Genomic DNA, 19396 nt, shown 5'->3' with positions numbered 1-19396 from the left:
CTCAGAAATGATTGATCACCTCGAACCAGTAGTCTGAACAACGAGATACCGCCTTGATTGAGTAGCATTAGAAATTCTTAGATACCTTTGGGAAAACCGAAACTGAATTCGTTTCGATAGCAATAACTGAAACTATTTGTTGGACAGTAGGTATTTAGAGAAAGACTGTTGTCTTTGTTACAAGTTCTACTTAATTTTTCTTGGTGTCCACGAAACGTGCGGATTTGGAAATTTCATAGTAGAACCTTTCTGATAATCTTAAACCATACTTGAATCAAAACGGAATTAACGACGTAATTTTGAGACGTCCTCAAAACTACCATACTGCGAGAGTTTTTAATTCGTAGAACGGTGGTTTTGAAGACTTGCAGCCTATACCGGAAAGTATAAAATAAATAAAGACTGCTGACTTTGTTACAAGTTCTACTTAGATTTTCTTGGTGTCCACGGAACGTACCAAACCATAAACTTCTCCCGTTAGTGCTTTTAGGAACATGAAGCCCAAACTGAAATTCGTACAATCGTTAAGTATGACTCAAAAAATGGCCGCATTGTATGTTTACTCTCGGAACTCTTTAATTGCAAGTTCAAAAATTTTTCTTTTAATATTTCTTTTATTCTATGATATTTTTCCGTTTTTCTCTGATATTTTTCCATTTTCTCGCGATTTTCTCGGATTCAGTCCACTTCGTAGAAGTAGATGATGTCATACACGTATTCCAAACAGTCATAACTCTGTACTCTATTTTTAATCATTAGTTCGTTTAAGTTCTATGAAGACTTTTCAGAACGACCAACATAATCCGGATAAAAAAATATAATAAAAGGGTTCGAGGACAACATGTAAGATATATAAATAGTGTTTTATCTTCAAGTCCTATCATATGGCCCTAACACATTTTATAAATTATCATTCAATATAAGTATTAATTAACAGATATAAGAAATATTGCAACCGTCAAGGTAGTCATTGGGTTGAATTAAAGTGATAATTGAATTTTCGAAAGTAAAGTCCTTGAAACCTCCATTACATAGTTTTTTAAAAAAATCTATCGGAGGTTTTGGGGACATCAAGTTAAAATGATAACAAAGAAGTCCTATTATATGGCCCTGATACATTTTATGAATCATTATTCAATATAAGTATTAATCAATAGATATAAGGACTATTGCCACCGTCAAAACAGTCATTGAGTTATTTTAAAAAGATAAGTAAATTTTTAAAAGAAAAGTCCTTGAAACCTCCATTACATAGTTTCAAAAAAAAATCTATTGGAGGTTTTGGGGACATCAAGTTAAAACGATAACAAAGAAGTCTTATCATGGCCCAGATACATTTTGTGAATTGTTATTCAATATAAGTATTAATCAATAGATATAAGGACTATTGCCACCGTCAAAACAGTCATTGATTTATTTCAAGAAGATAAGTGAATTTTTAAAAGAAAAGTCCTTGAAACCTCCATTACATAGTTTTTTAAAAAAATTTATCGGAGGTTTTGGGGACATCAAGTTAAAACGATAACAAAGAAGTCTTATCATATGACCCTGATACATTTTATGAATTGTTATTCAATATAAGTATTAATCAATAGATACAAGGACTATTGCCACCGTCAAAACAGTCATTTGGTTATATTAAAGGGATAATTAAAATTTGAAAAGAAAAGTCCTCGAAACCACCATTACATAGATAAATTCTTCATGCATCGGTTGTTTTGAGGACTTGTGTCAAATCTTAAATTTTATGTATTAAAAATGTAAAATTTACTACATCTATTTTTTGTACCTTCTAAATTCATGCCAACACAATCCTAAAATACAAAGGATTCGAATAAATAAGGTAAGTGAAGGGTTGAAACCGTGTCATAACGATAGTCCTCAAAAGTACCAATCGATGAAAATTTTTTTATTTTGGTGTATACAATAAAATCGTCTTATACATGAATGTACATTGATGTACAAAGTTCAATTACTGAATAAAATCGCAAAAAAAAAAAATGTCCCCGAAACCACCACTGGATATATATATATATATATATGTATATATATATTTTTTTAAACACACCGGCAAGGTAACAAGATTGTACGCTGCCAGTCCTAAGCCTATAGATAAAATGTGAAGGGTATATATATATATAATAATGGATAATTGGAAAATACCATTAACTCTGTTGTCGAGACGTGTGTAGGCTTCAAATTTTATTTGGGAAGAACCGGGCGGGGTCAAGTATAAAATTTTGTCAAAGATTAAGACTTAATTATATGCGTTAAATATTTCCTTCTTGACTTATTTTGGTATTATATCTTTTTGTATCTAAAAAATTAATAAATATCAATATAAAATAAAATTACTATAATCACATAATTAGTGGGGATTTCGAATACTTGACGCTCCTTTTTGTAAAAAAAACTGTGTTTCTTTTTTTGTTTAGATACTATTTTACAAAGTTTATTGCAAAATACTGGTGAATTATCTTTTCTCGATGCACCTGGCGGAACTGGTAAGACTTTCATGCTGAATCTTTTGCTTTCAAAGCTACGTGTGCAGGGGATAATTTCATTAGCAGTCGCTTCGTCGGGGATAGCAGCAACATTATTACAAAATGGCAAGACAGCACATTCCGCTTTTAAACTCCCTTTGGATCTTCAGACTACCGAGCGCCCAGTTTGTAGTGTGAAGAAGCAAAGTTCTTTAGGAAAATTGCTAAGAGAAACACGTTTTATTGTTTGGGATGAATCGACAATGGCAAATAAAGGTGGTCCTGAGGCACTTGATCGAACGCTGAAAGATTTCAAAAGTGATGATCGTCCGATGGGTGGAGTTGTTGTTCTTTTTGCTGGTGACTTTAGGCAAATATCTCCAGTTGTACCAAAAGGCAGTAAAAGCGATGAAATCAATGCATGCTTAAAATCATCATATTTTTGGTCTTCCATAACACACTCAGAGAAGGATAAGTTAACAGTTAACATACCAATATGTTTACATTAAACATACAAAAGTTTAATGTTAAGATATATATATTAACAATAAACATAGATATCTTAACTGTTAACATACGTATGTTTATAGTTAACATACGTATCTTTACGCGGCCAAATATTTTGATGCGCCAGTCTACTACTTGTCATCTTTTTTTTTTGACATTAAATTGTGATACTATTCTAATTGTAATATAATATAATATGTACTCGTGTTGTCATAAATTTATTTAAATTTAGTTTTTTTGTAAATTCATTCTTAATTTTACATTCAATTTTTATATTTACATACGTAAATGTCTTCAACTATCAGCCTAACCTTCAAATTGTGTCAATTACAGATATCTTAATAGTTAACATACGCATATTAACTATTAAGATACGTATGTTTAATGTTAATATATATATCTTTGATGTAAACTTATCATCCACCACCCATTTTAACATGGCATATGTTAACATTAAACAGGATATGTTAACTGTTAACATATCCTTCTCTGTGTGCATCTTTGAGACTAACGACCAATATGCGCGTACACCTTGGTGGTGATAATAATGCTGAACTCTTCTCTCAAACACTTTTGAAAATTGGTAATGGAACTTTCCAGAATGATAACGATAGTACGATACAGATAACATCTACATTTACAATTTCCGTTCTAGATCAAAATAATTTAATCAATAAGGTATATCCCGAAATTTTTCAACTTTCCAATAAATCTAATGAATGGCTCCGTGAACGTGCTATTTTGGCCCCTAAAAATGACACCGTCAACGTCATAAACGAAAAGATTCTTTCTATGTTTGAAGCTGATGAAAAAACCTATATTTCTTTCGATACACTTAGTAATCAAGACGATGCTGTAGATATCCCGATCGAATTTCTCAATTTATTATATCCGTCAGGTCTCCCACCACACAAACTTGATTTCAAAATTGGTGCCCCTATTATTCTCATGCGTAATTTATGCTCCAATGCTCCAAAATTGTGCAATGGGACAAGGTTAAGAATAGTATCTTTGAAGAAAAATCTTATCGAAGCCGAAATCCTAACTGGATCTGCGAGTGGTCAAATTGTTTATATTCCAAGAATACCAATGATAACGAATGAATATCCCTTCGAATTTAAACGTGTCCAATTCCCTATTAAACTTTGTTTTGCTATGTCAATTAATAAGGGCTGGTTTTTTCGTCCACAGTTACAGTTAACTAGTAGTTAAAAAATTTTAACTACCAGTTTGTTGACTAATGGTTAAAATTATGGTTAGAACTTTGAATATTGGCTGCTAGGTGTCACGACGTGTCAAAAATAAAAATAGTTAGAGCTAACTATATAACTTTATAAAATAATAATAAGAATAATAAGTGAAAAAAAAAATAAAATAAAATAGACAGATGGTCATAACCAAGAAGACTAGAGACCTAATTACATACATCTAATTAGGTCTCTAGTCTTCTTGGTCATAACTGACAATAACTCATAAAGTTTTCAATAAAAAAAATAAAGAGAAATAGTTTAATTAAAAATAATCAACAATTTTAACTAAAATGATAACATTGATATTTTTTTGATCTGTCACAAAACTCAGCAAAATGGAGTAATGGAGTAATGGAGTAGTTAAAATAATAATGTATTAAAAATTCAATTCAAAATTTTAAATATATTTTCTATCATCAAATAATTAATATTTTTTGTTTCTAAACATGTAAAGTAGCTAGTCTGATGATGATTCCAACGGTAAAGATGGTTTTTTGGTTATAAACGATCTTTATCTTGATCCACCAAATATCAGGCAAATTGATTCTCTTATTTATATTTCTCAAAATATTATTAATTAAATATAAATAAATATTTTAATGATTTATTTTTTTATTTTTAGAATGAACCTTCTTTACTTGACCATGGTACTTCATATGTCCTAGAACATGTTTTTAAATGCAAATGAGGTATATTGTTAAATGAATTTCTTTTTAATAAAACATACAACTTAAATATATTAAATTTATTTTTATAGTATTTTTAAGATGTCAAGTTCAAAGGGCAATCAATATTATAAATCTAATTACATGTTTTATCTCACATTGACTGTTCAACTGCCAAATTTATTTTTCAATTGGTTTGATCTATTCTTTTCAACTGGGTAAGTTGAATAATTATATTGTTTTTTCTATAAAATATAGAAATTTTCGTTACATTAAATTAATTTTATTTTAATTTTATTTTGTAGAGGAAAAATTGGCAAGAGAATTGTTTGGGGTTTAGTTGTTGAAGCTGTTATATTTTTATTCACAATTGGAATGGCCATGGATGATACTAAAAATCAAACAACATTATTTTTTTGGATTACAATGGGATCTGTTTTTCTTTTAAATAGTAAGAAAAAAAATACTTATGTTATTACTAATGATACTGTTTTTTTAGTTAGAAACTAAATTCTATAAATGATATTATTTTCTTATTTTTTGTTAATCAGCTACGAATGGTATTTATCAAAATTCTGTATATGGTATGGCTGCAAAACTACCTGGTAAATATACTGGAGCTATTACTTTAGGATCGGTATGTATTTTAAGCCAAACAATGTATTACAGTAAATTAATAGTAAATAAAAATAAATTAATTGAAAATAAACTGAAAATAAATATTTAAAAAATTTAAATATAATACATAATCATAATACAAGATTAAATGATTTTCAATGGAGAAAATTAATACAATAATCTTAATTAATTAATTGATTAATGCAATTTGTTTATTAAATTATTTAGAGTGCATTTATTGTGGCAGTATTAAATATTTGGATACGTCAGTGTGTCAGTCACATCGTCAATGTCATAACAAAAGTAAGACAAGATGGAAAAGCAAGTGATGGTGATTTTATGACTAGTATTTTTCAACAACTAGCGATACCAGCATTTAAATTAGCTCGCATGTATGTAATTCAAGTATGTAATTTGATATATTTTATTTATGAATTCTTTGCTTTTAATCAAAACATATTCAATTATAATTATTTCTTTCCAGAAACTTTTTACATTTACTTATGTATATACACTGTCATGTGTAGGACAAAGAGTAACAATGAAATTTCGTCAAGATTTGGTAAAACTGTTGCAATTGTTGAATCAAGTGGTAATGGTAAATCAACTATTGCTGCATTATTAGAACGAATGTATGATGTTACTAGTGAAACAATAAAAATTGATGGTGTTGATATTAGAACAATAAATTCAAGTGATTTGAGGCGAAAACTTATGGGTTATATTGATCAAGAGCCAATTTTATTTTCAACAAGTATTATGTAAAATATTAGATATGGTTGTTTAGATGCTACATTTACCAATCTTATATCACAATGATTGGGTTTATTTTATTCTTTCATTAACAATGGGTCTTTCAAGTGGTTATTTTTCATCACTTACCATGATGAATTGTGGAAAGTACGTATAAAAATGAATCACTTAATTATTTTGAATCTCGTTGCAAGAGAATACATGTTTATTAAACTAATATTTCATTTTCCTTAGATGTGTTGAACCAGCATGGAATTTCAGTCTCTATTATCATTAAAATTAATATTAGATTATTAAATCAAGTTAAAGCACCACCAACAATACCAACCAGCTATCATCATCTAATATATCAGTAATTACAAATAATAGTAGAAATTATGCACAGGATGTTACATTAAGAGTTGCTCATGGATAACAACTACAAGTGTATCAATTACAACTTGTACAACATCATTTGCATTTAATCAATGCAATTAAAAGGTAAAAAATTTATTTTTTGAATTTTAAAATTTAAAATTACGAAAAAATATATATTTACCATTTGTTTTATCAGTCTTTTTTTTGAAAAAAAAAAAAAAAAAAATTAAAATGATTTCATTTAACAAATGAATCAAAAATAAATTTAAAAAAAACACAATCATTTTTCGGAGTAACCTCAAAAAAAATTAAAAATTCAATTAAAGATTTTTTATATATTCTCAATCATCAAATAATTAATATTTTTTGTTTGTAGTGCACTATGGCAAATGTTGTTAGAAGTTCTAATTACGAGGTTCGAGAAACGATGCTGTTAGTTGATTTAGTTTATAAATATAAATCAATTATTAATAACAAAGAAACAGATGGGATCAGCAATAAATTTAAAGATGAATGTTGGACAAAAATAGAAAAAGAATTCAATCAAGGACCATCTCAAAATGAAAGTCGACCTATATCATCATTAAAAAATAAATGGTCGAATTTAAAAAAAGAGGCAAGGTCATACAGTGCCGGTATGAAGAGAATAAAATACGAAACAGGAGGAGGAAAAAAAAAATTGTTCACTAATGATGTATTTGAAAAAGTTTTATCAATTATTGGTTTGTCAGCAACTGGTTTTAATAGTGAATATGATAATGATGCTGAACCACTGAAGAAAAAACTAAAACAGAATGAAGTAATACCTTGTGTTAATGATATTTTGGAAGATCAAGAAAATTCAATTGAAAACAATAAAGATTGCCAAGAAATTTTTGATCATTTAGTTCATGAATCAAAAGAAATACCACTTTGGGATCGTTGGGAAAAAAAATCATCTAAAAAACTAGTCAGCGCTCCTCCAGTCTTCTATTTCAAAAGTTGTGAAATTACATGTAACAGAGAAAAAAATCCAACTTCCAAATGGAAGCACATCCACTTTGAAACAAGTCAAACCCTTGTCTGAATTGAACATCAATAAAAAAAAAATCAATGAACGTGATTTAACTAATTATAAAAACTGTGAAAGTAATATATGCACTAAAAGTATGGCAAATTACATATCAGCTGATACTTCATCACAGCCATCTCTTAATGCATCTGTCACTTCACCTGGTCAAGATAGACACCCCAATAATATCAAGACCCTACACAGCTTGAAAAAAATATTACCAGAGGCAACCCCAAAAATTAATGAACTTATTGATATGATGATTCATGAAACAAAACAAAAGATGCCAATAGAAATTGAAATGTTGAAAATATCGTTGAGGAAAGAAGAACTTCAATGCCGATTATTGGAGCAGCAAGTTGAAGAAAATAAAAAAAAAAATTAAACAAGATAAAATAAAAAAATAGCACCAAAAAAACATTTTCACAATACCAGCATCTCATTTATATTATTAATTCATTCAGTCTTGTTGATATTTTCAATTTAATATCTTTCTCAAAAAATCAAATATATCAAATTATAATTTACATATGTTTGCACAATTAAATTATCATCTAGCTTGTTTAATAATACGTCGTACAAAACCATTATCAGCAAATATTAAATCTTAATCAAATGAAGCTAATGACACAACTAAAAATTCACCCATTAGATTATTATCATCTATTGAACTTGCTGAATTTCATCAAATAAGTGAACAAGTATTTCCAGCTTCATTACATCATCATGTTTGGATTGGTATTGTCAATAAACCAAAACCATTAAACACTCAAAATTTATAATCTAAAAAACATTAATTCAGCACTGTCATGTATTTAAAAATTTACAAATATCTGCTCATAATTTAAATCAAGCATCACCAGATAGTCTCAGTCAATTAGACATTGATGCATTTTTAAATGCAACAATTTTATGTTCATCTGTTATTGTTGAAGATCATAAAAAAGTGGATTTTTAAATCTACAATCAACAAGTACCACACCAATAAGTTCAACTGGTAAATTTATTTTAATTACATTTTGTTAATTTCAAATTTCACTGATAATAATTATTATTTAAATTTAAAAAATGCACAGTTATTAGAAAAAAACGTACATCATCAGCACAGCCACCAATAAATTGTCCATTATCATCACCAATATCAACACAAGCACTGGAACGTATTGATGATTCAGGGTTTTGGTGACAGGTTACTATCAGAAATACGAAAAATGTCACCAAAAGACATAAAAATCAGGGTAACAAACAAATTTTTAAATAAATCTAATCACGTTATTTCAAACAAATGTATATTATTATTTTAATTATTATATTTTTAATAGATATCAGCACCACAAGAACGTTTGTACAGTACGTGGATTGGTGGTAAATTGTTTATACTAACATCAAATTGTGTATTACAAAAAGACATTGCAATGCAGCTGTTAGTTAAATGGTATGGTGCTAGCCAAATGCACCTGGACAACAAGATTTTACATCATTAACATCTGATATTGAAATGTTAAATCGTCATCAAATAATCATGATATTTGTCATATTGTTTTGATAAAAAAGGTAAGTTAGTTTGCTCAAATAAAAAATATAAAACAATGGATAAAATAATTAATAATTAATAATACTTTCAATAGAATATTTTTAACAAATAATTCTAATTATTATTAATAATTAAGTAAAATTATTATTTATTTTTATTGAAAATAAAAAACAATCTATTGAAAGAATAAAAAAAAAAAAAACATAAGATTTACTTTATTCGACTCTTTTTTGTTTATATTTTTTTTTTTTTTTTTTCTTCGAATATTATAAATTTTTCTTTTGTTTTTTAGAAACTACAAAACTTGTGTGAAAAACGCCCAGAAACAGTTACCAATAAGTCAGTCACCAAGTAACACTGAAACCATACACACCATGGAGTTCTTTCTGGAATCGAGTACTGAAAGTGTGGCATTGATGAATGCATTGACGGAAGAATTCGTGCAAAAAAATTGTTTAAAAAAATCAAATACACGTTTACAAACTTCTACGTTAAAAAGAATTAAGTATTTTAACAAAAATTATTAATGAAAAATATAATAATTTTGTTCAAGATAATACTCATCGATTGGAACAAGAAATTTTACAGATTTATCAATCTGTCATGTACAAATTTCGTGTATTGAAAGAAGAATTATCAAAATGTCGTTTTGATAACTCAAGAAAAATAAGACAAATTCAAGTAATTTCATTTACTGTTTCCCCGGATTAAGGAATACAATATTTACTGGAAGATGCCAATTTAGAGCTGCAAGTATTTTTTAAAATTCAAGAAATGAAATTATTAAAACTTTTGTTCCAATTAGTTTTTGATTTTTATGCCAATAAATATGGTAATATCAATAATGCTAATGATGATGATGGTGAAATTGAGGATGACGGTGCAAAATTATATACATATTTTCAAAATATCAAAAAAAAAAATATTTAATTTGGCTCAAGTGATGAATTATTAAAAATTATAAATGATGTTAAAAAAATTAATGATGAAAAAATAAATACAAAAATTGACAATATCAAGATAAGTATTGAACATGAGCTGGAAAAATTTAAAGAAGCAGAGAAGTTACAATTTTCATTATGGCAAGAAACATATATTAACAATAAAACAAATAATGAAATTGAAAATGAAAAAGAAAAAGAGGAGAGGCATTTGCTTCATGAAATAATGGCATTTTCAAATGATGTAAAACAATTGAAAAGTCGTCTTGCATTTTATTCAGCATAAGATTTTTGTGGTGCTATACGAGAAAAATAATAATTTTATTATTTAAATTATTATTTCGTTTCATTAAATATTTTTTTCAATGAAAAAAAATATATTAATAATTATTCATTATTATTAACTCATGTTCAATGTTTTTTTGTTTGTTTGTTTGTTTTTTTTTTTTTTTCGCTAAAATTAATGAGTTAAATTATTTTATTTTTTGTTCACTAAACAAAAAAAGTTGGTATGAAAAACAAATGTCACAATTAAAATCACAAAAAGAAAAATTAACTGAAAAATTACGTGATTCATCAAAAAAATCACGTAAAGAATCTGAATTAAATACAATTGAATCACAAATACGTGGTTTAGAAACACGTTTAAAATATAATAAAAATGATTTAGTTGCAACACAAAAAAAAATAAAAGAACATGCGAATGAATTATCTGTTTTACAAATGGTACTTGATAAATTTGTACCAACAATAAGTGAAATTGAAAAAACAATGAATGAATGTGATCAAGAAATACAAAATATTAGCGGGAAAAATGAATAATGTTGAGGATTATATACATAGAATTGGTAGAACTGGATGTTGTCAAGCAGCTGGTACAGCATATGCATATTTACACTTAATAATGCACGTCAAACTAAAGAATTAATGTCTGTACTTGAAGAAGCTGGACAAGTTGTTAATCCACAATTAATTGAATTGGCTAATTCACAACGTGGACAATTTGGTAAAGGACGTCAAAGATGGAATACAGTTAGACCAGGTAGTGAAGATAATTCAATGAGTTCAAGTCCACGTAATAATGCAAGTCCAACTGGTACAAATACATGGCAAAATAATCAACAATATCAACCACAAAATTATCATCAAAATCAAATGTCAGAACGTCAACCAATGCAAAGACAACAACAAAATAATTATATGATGAATGGACAATTACAACGTTCATATAATTATCAAAATGGTTATCAACAACAACAAGCACAAGTACCACAACAACAACAACAGCAGCAACAACAACAACGTCCAACAAATGGTGCTTATCAACAAAATAATTATCATCAATCAGCAAATGGTAATCCAAATTATCAAGCATCACAAGGAGGACCAAGATATCAATCACGTTCAACTGGTGGTTATCAAGGACGTAATATGAATCAAGCACCAAGACAACAGAATGGTGGTTATTTAACAGCTGCTGTTGCTGCTATACAAAATCATTGAAAGAAGAATTTTATTGTCATGCTGATGCACTTGTTGGTATTTGTCCTGATGTCGGTGGATGTTCAGAGAGTAAAGTATTGACACTTGATTTAACTACTTATCCTCAATAAATAAATATTGATTATATCATTTTTTCTTTTTAAAATACTAATCAGTTTTTTTTTTTTTTTTTAAATTATTATATTTTATTTTGTTTAAAAAAAAAATCATATTTTTATTTTAATTTTTTTTTAAATATTTTAAAATAAAAATTAATAATAATAGAAATAATAGTTGTTTTTGTTTTTTAAAATAAAAATTTTTTTTCGTGTTTTCTTTAGAAGTTTAATAAAAAAAAAAAAAAATAATTAATATTACAATTATTATGAACAAACATTAGATTATTATTATACTTATTACGTATATAATTTTTTTTTCTCTTTTTCATTTTTATAATAAAAAATAATCAATAAATAATGGCATAAAATATATATATTTTTTTTTTCATAATCAATCTTTGATTTCTTATTATTTCCATTCAATAATTATTATTCCATTCAATAATTACTGTTTGAGTAAAATATTATTCAATAACTTAAATTAATAATGTAAAATGGATTTACTTTATTTTTTTCTTGTCAAAAAAAAAAAAAAAAAAAAAAACTAAAACTAAACATTGTATGAGTAGTTTTGTAAGTAAAAAAATAAAAAAATTCCTGGAAAATTATTGTTTTATTTTTTCTTGTTGTTATTCCTCGAGATGTTTATTAAGATAATTATGAATTATATTTAACGTATTTGTAAGTTAAAATGATGATTGCTTCAACAATTATTTGGCTTATAAATTCTTGTGATTTTTAGACAATTAACAGTCATCATGATAAGAGAATTTAAATAACTCAAAGTATAATTTATTCTTTTCTTATAATTATAATAATAATAACAAAGTTGCTAATAAGTTATTGGATTTATTTAAGTTATTCAATAAGTTGACGATTAATTGAAATGTAAAAAAAAAATGAAATGAAATTCACCACCAGCTTGTGCCATTGATCTGTCTTTGAGAAATATTAATTTGTACATTGTTTCATGATCTTCATTAGTCAATAAATCTGGATAATAATTGTCAATTAATGTTATGATATTCATTGGAATAACTGCAAAAAAATTTTTGTAATATCTCTAGTGTTTTTTTTTCAAATTATACCATTTTTTTCATCATCAAATAATGCCCAGCCAATGTATTTTAAATAATTAACTTTCATATATTGTTTTTTTTTTTTTCATGCATGATCCAACAGCAGATACACAAATTAAACGTATATTTTGAATGACATCACGTGAATGAATATTTTTTTTTCACTATCATATTGTCTATTTGTTTTGACGAGTATTTGTGTTAAATTTGAACATACATCAACAAGACCAGTTGCCAATTTCATACATAAAAATGTTGCAGTATGTCTGTATGATTGAACTTTTGAACGTGATAAATGTACTAAAAATAATATATTGTTATCTAATAAATATTCATCAAATAATATGTCATTCTGAGATGTATACACAAAATTTTTAATGAATTTACTAAAATTTTCACGAAGTTCTTTATCTTTAAGATCAGTCAGTAGAGAATTTCAAGTGTCAATTGTTCTTCGGAACATGTTGCATCAATGATGAATTGTACGAAGAGTAATAAAGCTTTTTCTTTATTATTTTTGTAGTCTTGGATCCAATTGTCAATGATTTCTGTTACCAAAACATCTGAGTATAATTAATCAAACAAGCTTTTATCACCATTATTATTACTGTTGACACTGGTATTTCAACCATTTTTTTCCACGTCGTTGACTTCCACCACGTTTGGATTTTGATGCTGGTGTTTTTGTTTTATTATTTATTGTTACTTATTTACTTGTTTGACTTTATCTTGTTGTTGTTGTTGTTGTTATGAAGATGTTTCAGATACATTTGAGATATGTGATGGTACAACTTGATCACCAGCACTAAATATAAATTGATAATAATTAATTATTGTGTCAATATTGATATTTTATGGATATTATATCATACCTTGTGTCAGTTGTAATGTCAGTATTGCCTGCATCTTGTGAAGTACTTGGCATCAATCATGAATCAGTCTGTAATATTATTTTTGAAAAATTATACAAAACAATTCATACTAAATTATCAAGAAGCTCCAAATAAACATATACATACCTGTAAAAATAATTATCAATGATTTGTTGACGGGCATTCTGGTTAGGCTGAATGTTAAAAGTGTTATGAATGATCCTTGTATATTCATTTACATCTCCAGTAACTCGACCAATCCACATTAGTTGCCTTTGGCGAACAATATTGTGTAAAACAGCTAGTGCAACAATTGCTGCGAATGTGTTTTCACGGTGTTTAAACCGTGAACCCGAAATAAATGGCCATTTTCGAGCCCATATACCAAAAAGACGTTCAATGTGTCCACGAGTCCTTATTTGTGATTCATTATATAGAACTTCTTGAGGAGTATTTGGTTGAGCTACTGGTGTCATCAAAAAAGGGAGAGATGGATAGCCAGCGTCTCCCAATAACAAACCATCTTGATAATTAGCAGCTTCAAAATTTGCCATCAAACGACTATTATGAAAAATTGTTGAATCGTGTGAAGATCCAGGCCATCTTGCAACAATGTCTGTAATCTCCAGGTGTGCATTACACACAACTTGGGTATTTATCGAGAAATAATTATCTCGATTACGGAATAATTCTGCATCAGGACCACCAAATGACCTTATTTGTATATGCTTACAATCAATACATCCTACTACTCTAGGAAACCCAAATCTAACAAAAAAATCAGCTTGAGTTTGTCGAATTTCTTGTTGAGTTGTTGGAAAGTGAATATATTCATCACGAAGACTGGCAATACGATGGATTACTCTATGAATAATGGACCAAACAGTTGATTTTGAGATACCAGCAAAGTCACCTATTACTTTATAAAATGCACCAGATGCCAAGAACCGAAGAGTTATTAAAATTTGAGTCCTGGGTGGGATTTGTTCATTTCTAATTTTGAAAAAATTAAATTATTTATTTAAGATAAAAAAATATAAACTAATATAATTAATAATAACCTTTGATCATCGTGCAGCAAGTCCTCTCCAATTCTTTCAACCAACATATTTATATCTTCGTGAGACAACCTAAACCGCTTCTCGAATTGTTGTGGAGTAAGTTGGAAAAAATCAATGACTGGTCTTGCTCTGACTCTTCGCCTTTGTCCTCGTCTTCTATTACGATAAACATCCATTGGTTCTTAAAATAGAGAACATATAACGATAAACAAATTATAAATAACAAACAAGTATTTATTTTTAAATAAATATGTTGACTCAACAATAACAACAACAACAACAAATAAACATAAAATTAAGAGAAGTTTATTGTTATTTTATATATTCACCTGTTATTTGATTTATTATTTATTATTTATTATTTATGATTTATTATTAATTTTTTTTGCACATTTTTCTTTTGTTATTTATTGTTAATTATTTGTTATTTTAATATTTATTGATATGTCAAAAAAAATGTAAACATCAACACATAACCAAAAAACTATCACGAGTTTTATTTGTGATATCACCGGTGATCTTTATTATTTATGACTTTTATTGTTCATCATAATATTATTTGTTATTTATTATTTTTATTGTTTTTATTATTTGTTAGTTTAATATTAATTAATATTTATTTTATATTGATATTTTTTTTGTTATTTATTTATATATTTATATTTTATTTTTCTTTTAGTATAACAATATCCTGACATCTGTGTTTTACTTCAAAATTTATTCCAACGACCGATAAAAAAAAAAACTAGTAGTTAACAAACTAGTAGTTAAAAAAATAACTACTGGTTAACTGTAACTGTGGACGAAAAAACCAGCCCTAAGGCACATGGACAGACAATGAAAGTATCAGGAATTGACAACACCGATCCCTGCTTTACTCATGGACAATTTTATGTTGCCTGCTCCCGTGTAAGTTCAGAAAAAAACTTATACATATACGCCTCTGACCAAAGAACTAATAATATCGTTTATAAAGAAATATTAGATTATCAGTAGTATTTAGCACATTTTTATAGGAATAAAATTACTTTTTTAAAAACATTTAGCTTAGTTGTTAGTTATTAGACTACAGCAAGTTGAGTGTTTTATATTACTTTATTTTAAATTTTTATTTTTGTTATTCAATTTTTGTGTTAATAAATATAGATAAAATGGCTGTACTAGAGTTGAATCTTATAAACCTTCATTAGAGAAGTCAATAAAAAAGCTACAAAAGCTAAAAAATTTTTAACCATACCAGCAAGCAGAACTTGCTGCCAGTCCTAAGCCTGGGTTAAAATGGGAAGGAAAATGACGCTCATAGCGAAGGTTAGGATGCAACTCTAATACTGACAGTAGAGTAGTAAACCACCCTCGAGCGAAGCCGGGTAAATCAGCTAGTAAGATTATAAAATCAAACGAGCCCGAAAGGCGAAGTTTGATTACAATTATATGACACGTCTCGTTCGAAGATGATAGTATAACATGTAGTAGTATCGATAAGCTATCATAATGTTTAGAGTCCCAGCCGTCTGTGTTTATATTTTATTTCTTTATTTAATTAATGATCCCTGGATGGAATAGATTGGGAGGGATTGAATCATCTTCGAACGAGACGTGTCATATAATTGTAATCAAACTTCGCCCTTCGGGGGAGTTATATTATAATTATATCATACGTCTCGTTCTCGATGATAGTATAACATGTAGATGTGCATAATTAAAATATTAGATACAAACCATATGTGTATTTATTTATTTTATTGTTTCAATATAGAACAGTTAAATGAATCCGCACATGATACAATTGGTTTATTGTAAAATTTTGCAAACATCTTTGATTGTGTTGACCATACAGCTGTACGTCGTATTGTCTCCATGTTGACACCTTTTTGATATGCTGTTGATACTGCAGCATGTTTTGTGCTATATGCTATAAATTGATTATCAACACCTGCTTCTCGAAGTGTATCTTTTATCCACTGGCTCAGAGTTTGGGCACTGGCAGCACCATATCGTTTTGTTGATGATAAGAACAGTTTTTTGTTGTTTTCTTTTCTGTGTTCTTTCGTGTATTTTAAGTATTCTTGTGTAAATGATACTTCACAAACCTTTGGATCTTCATTGAAAACTTCCAAGATCAACTCTGGTTGGAATGTACCCGGTCTTGATGTCTTTATCTGATCTGGTATTTTTATTATTATTTTTGATGATTATAATTCGATGTTACCAGTGTTTATCAATAATAAAGTTTGGAATCTTTGAGCTGTTGTTAACATCAACAATGTGGCAAGTTTTTTACCTGTCTCTTTGAGGTTAAGTGAATCAAGTGGATGTTGTGTTTTTAAATAATTTAAAACAACTGAAACATCCCAAGTGTTAGAGTATTTGGATCTTGTTGGTTTTTGTTTATATACTTCTCTAAGAAAACGAGATAAAAGTCCATCTTGTGATACATCGCGAGATGATATAATGGATATGGCAGCTCTGGCAGAATTTAATGTGTTATATTTTGCTCCTTCTTCAAATCTTTCAGTTGAAAAACCAATAATATTCTCTGTTGATGCATTGAATAGATGAATTTGTTTTTCATGTGAATAATTTCACCATTCTTTTAATGATACTTGATATTGTTTAATTGTTGAGTCTTTTAATGAATTTGTCATCACTTCTGCTGCATTCTCATCTAGGCCTTTGTTTATAAATGCTGACTTAATAATTTGCCGACCACCAGAGAAAGGCTTGATGACAATGGATGAGTATTTTTCTGCAAGGAGAAACCAGCATATTTTTATTTAGATGTAATATAATTGAATCTTGGAGAAGAGATGTAAAAAGAGGATACCAGGGTTAAGTTGTCCATAAAGGAACAACTACCACACCTTCAGCTTTGTCTAGAACTATTTTTCGTAAGCAACGTAAGACGAGTGCAAAAGGTGGAAATGCATAGAACTTTTCTTTTTCCCAGGGTATTGTGAATGCATCTATGATTGTTGCATCTGAGTCTGGGAACCTTGAACAAAATTTTTTGCATTTTTTATTCAGTCTAGAGGCAAATAGATCAATTAAAAAAGGACCAAACTTTCCAAGAATTATTTTGAAAAGCTTAGGTGATAGTTCCCATTCAGTATCAATGTTTGTATTTCTTGATGCTACATCAGCCTCTATGTTTTCTTTTGAGGCTATGTATGATGCTACAATCCATATTTTTATTTCTTCACACCACTGCCATATTTTCCTTGCTAATTCACTGAGGTTACGAAATTTAACTCCTCCAGTTTTATTAATGTATGCAATAGCAGTTGTGTTATCTATTCTCAAGAGAATTTCACAATTGTAATATTTCTCAGCATAACATTTTAAGGCAAAATGTGCTGCAAGAAGTTCAAGATAATTAATATGAAGTTTTTTTTCTTTTTTGTCCCAAAACGCATGTGAGCTGAGACCTTGGCAATGAGCTTCCCAGTCTGATAAAGAAGCATCTGAAAATATTTCAAGTATGTATCTCTGGGTCTTGAAGGGGTTTATGCCAATTAAGGCATTATTTTTTCACTATATAAGATCTTCAATAATATATTTTTTTATAATCATTTTCCCATCATAATTATTATTATCAAAAATCAACGCCAGGAATTTTTCTCTTTCAAGTCTCTTGCAGTAAACTAAGCTGTAAGCTACTGCTGGACTGTAAGAAGTTAGAACTCCTAGCAGTTGAGCTACATCAAGAATCTTGTACCAGTTGTCTTCTTTAAATTTACTAACTAAATACTTAATATTGTCTTTTTTCTTTTGTGTTAGTTCTACTGTTAAATTTTTTGAGTTTAGTATAAATCCCAAGTATTGGCACTTTTGGTTTGGTGTTAAATTGCTTTTTTTGTAATTTATGAAAAGTCCAAGATGTTCTAATAAACTCTTAATTTGATTGACATTATGTGTACATTTTTTAAAACTATTACCTAAGATCAACAGATCATTAAGGTAAATTACTGACATTATTTCCAAAGCTCTTAGTCTACTGACTAATGGCTTTATGATTTTGGTAAAAGGATATGGGCTTGATGATAAACCAAAAGGAAGGCACGTGAACTGATACGATTGTCTATAAAATTTTAGTTTTAAATATTTTCTGTGACTTTTATCAACTGTTACAAGGTAATAAGCATCCTTTAAATCTATTGTGCTCATATATGTATTTTTTGTTATAAGGTTTTTAACAGAACGTATGTCTTCCATTTTAAAATGTGTTAATTCCACATATATGTTTAATTTTTTTAAATTAAAAATGAATCTATTTGATCCATCTGGTTTTGGTACCAGGAAGTATGATGAAATGTATTCATTTTCCTCCCTTTTGCACTCTTTCAACATCTGCTGGTTCCTGATGACTTGTTTCATCAGAAGACTTTTCTGTCTCTGATATTTCTCTCGGTTTTTCAATGCTTTTCCTTGCTTCATCTAGGAAGAAAAAAGGAATGTTTAAATGCATATTTGTGACTTATTGTCGGTTAGACTTATTGTCTGGTTGGACTTGTTTTCCTGTTTGACTTATTGTCATTTTTTGAGAAAAAGAATAGAGAGAGAGAGAGAGAGAGAGATATTTTAATATCGGGATGTCCCGATCAACCTCGTGTGGAGGTTGATCACC

The 19396-nt window shown here is 28.2% G+C and overlaps 2 protein-coding genes and 1 long non-coding RNA gene across 5 annotated transcripts; 2 read left to right on the top strand and 1 right to left on the bottom strand.

Moving 5' to 3' along the window:
- The first annotated feature begins 4375 nt into the window (after positions 1-4375).
- On the top strand, positions 4376-8134 carry LOC122850492 (equilibrative nucleoside transporter 1-like). 3 transcript variants are annotated; one of them, XR_006373637.1, is made up of 10 exons: positions 4376-4613; positions 4698-4775; positions 4863-4929; positions 4998-5123; positions 5211-5356; positions 5457-5542; positions 5752-5928; positions 6008-6423; positions 6511-6756; positions 7010-8134. XR_006373637.1 is itself a non-coding variant. In XM_044149637.1 (8 exons), exons 3-8 carry the CDS (start codon positions 4919-4921, stop codon positions 6048-6050), a joined length of 576 nt encoding a protein of 191 aa, XP_044005572.1. In that variant the 5' UTR covers positions 4433-4613; positions 4695-4775; positions 4863-4918; the 3' UTR covers positions 6051-6165. The 3 variants fall into 3 exon arrangements, 1 of the variants encoding a protein (XP_044005572.1); XR_006373636.1 differs by having other exon boundaries at positions 4380-4613; positions 4695-4775; XM_044149637.1 differs by lacking the exons at positions 6511-6756; positions 7010-8134 and having other exon boundaries at positions 4433-4613; positions 4695-4775; positions 5752-5915; positions 6008-6165.
- A 99-nt stretch (positions 8135-8233) lies between these two features.
- Positions 8234-9710, top strand: LOC122850486. Its single transcript, XR_006373635.1, has 4 exons — positions 8234-8681; positions 8761-8922; positions 9007-9238; positions 9511-9710. It is a non-coding gene; the product is annotated as an uncharacterized LOC122850486 (long non-coding RNA).
- Positions 9711-12538: 2828 nt separating this feature from the next.
- On the bottom strand, positions 12539-15127 carry LOC122850476 (putative nuclease HARBI1). Its single transcript, XM_044149619.1, has 5 exons — positions 15102-15127; positions 14773-14953; positions 13859-14704; positions 13712-13779; positions 12539-13644 (listed from the first exon to the last, which is right to left on the bottom strand). Exons 2-4 carry the CDS (start codon positions 14946-14948, stop codon positions 13764-13766), a joined length of 1038 nt encoding a protein of 345 aa, XP_044005554.1. The 5' UTR covers positions 14949-14953; positions 15102-15127; the 3' UTR covers positions 12539-13644; positions 13712-13763.
- Between the last annotated feature and the right edge of the window lie 4269 nt (positions 15128-19396).

Source organism: Aphidius gifuensis, linkage group LG1, assembly GCF_014905175.1.
Source record: "Aphidius gifuensis isolate YNYX2018 linkage group LG1, ASM1490517v1, whole genome shotgun sequence".
Classification (NCBI taxonomy): domain Eukaryota; kingdom Metazoa; phylum Arthropoda; class Insecta; order Hymenoptera; family Braconidae; genus Aphidius; species Aphidius gifuensis.
This window is presented reverse-complemented; position numbering and strand designations above follow the sequence as displayed.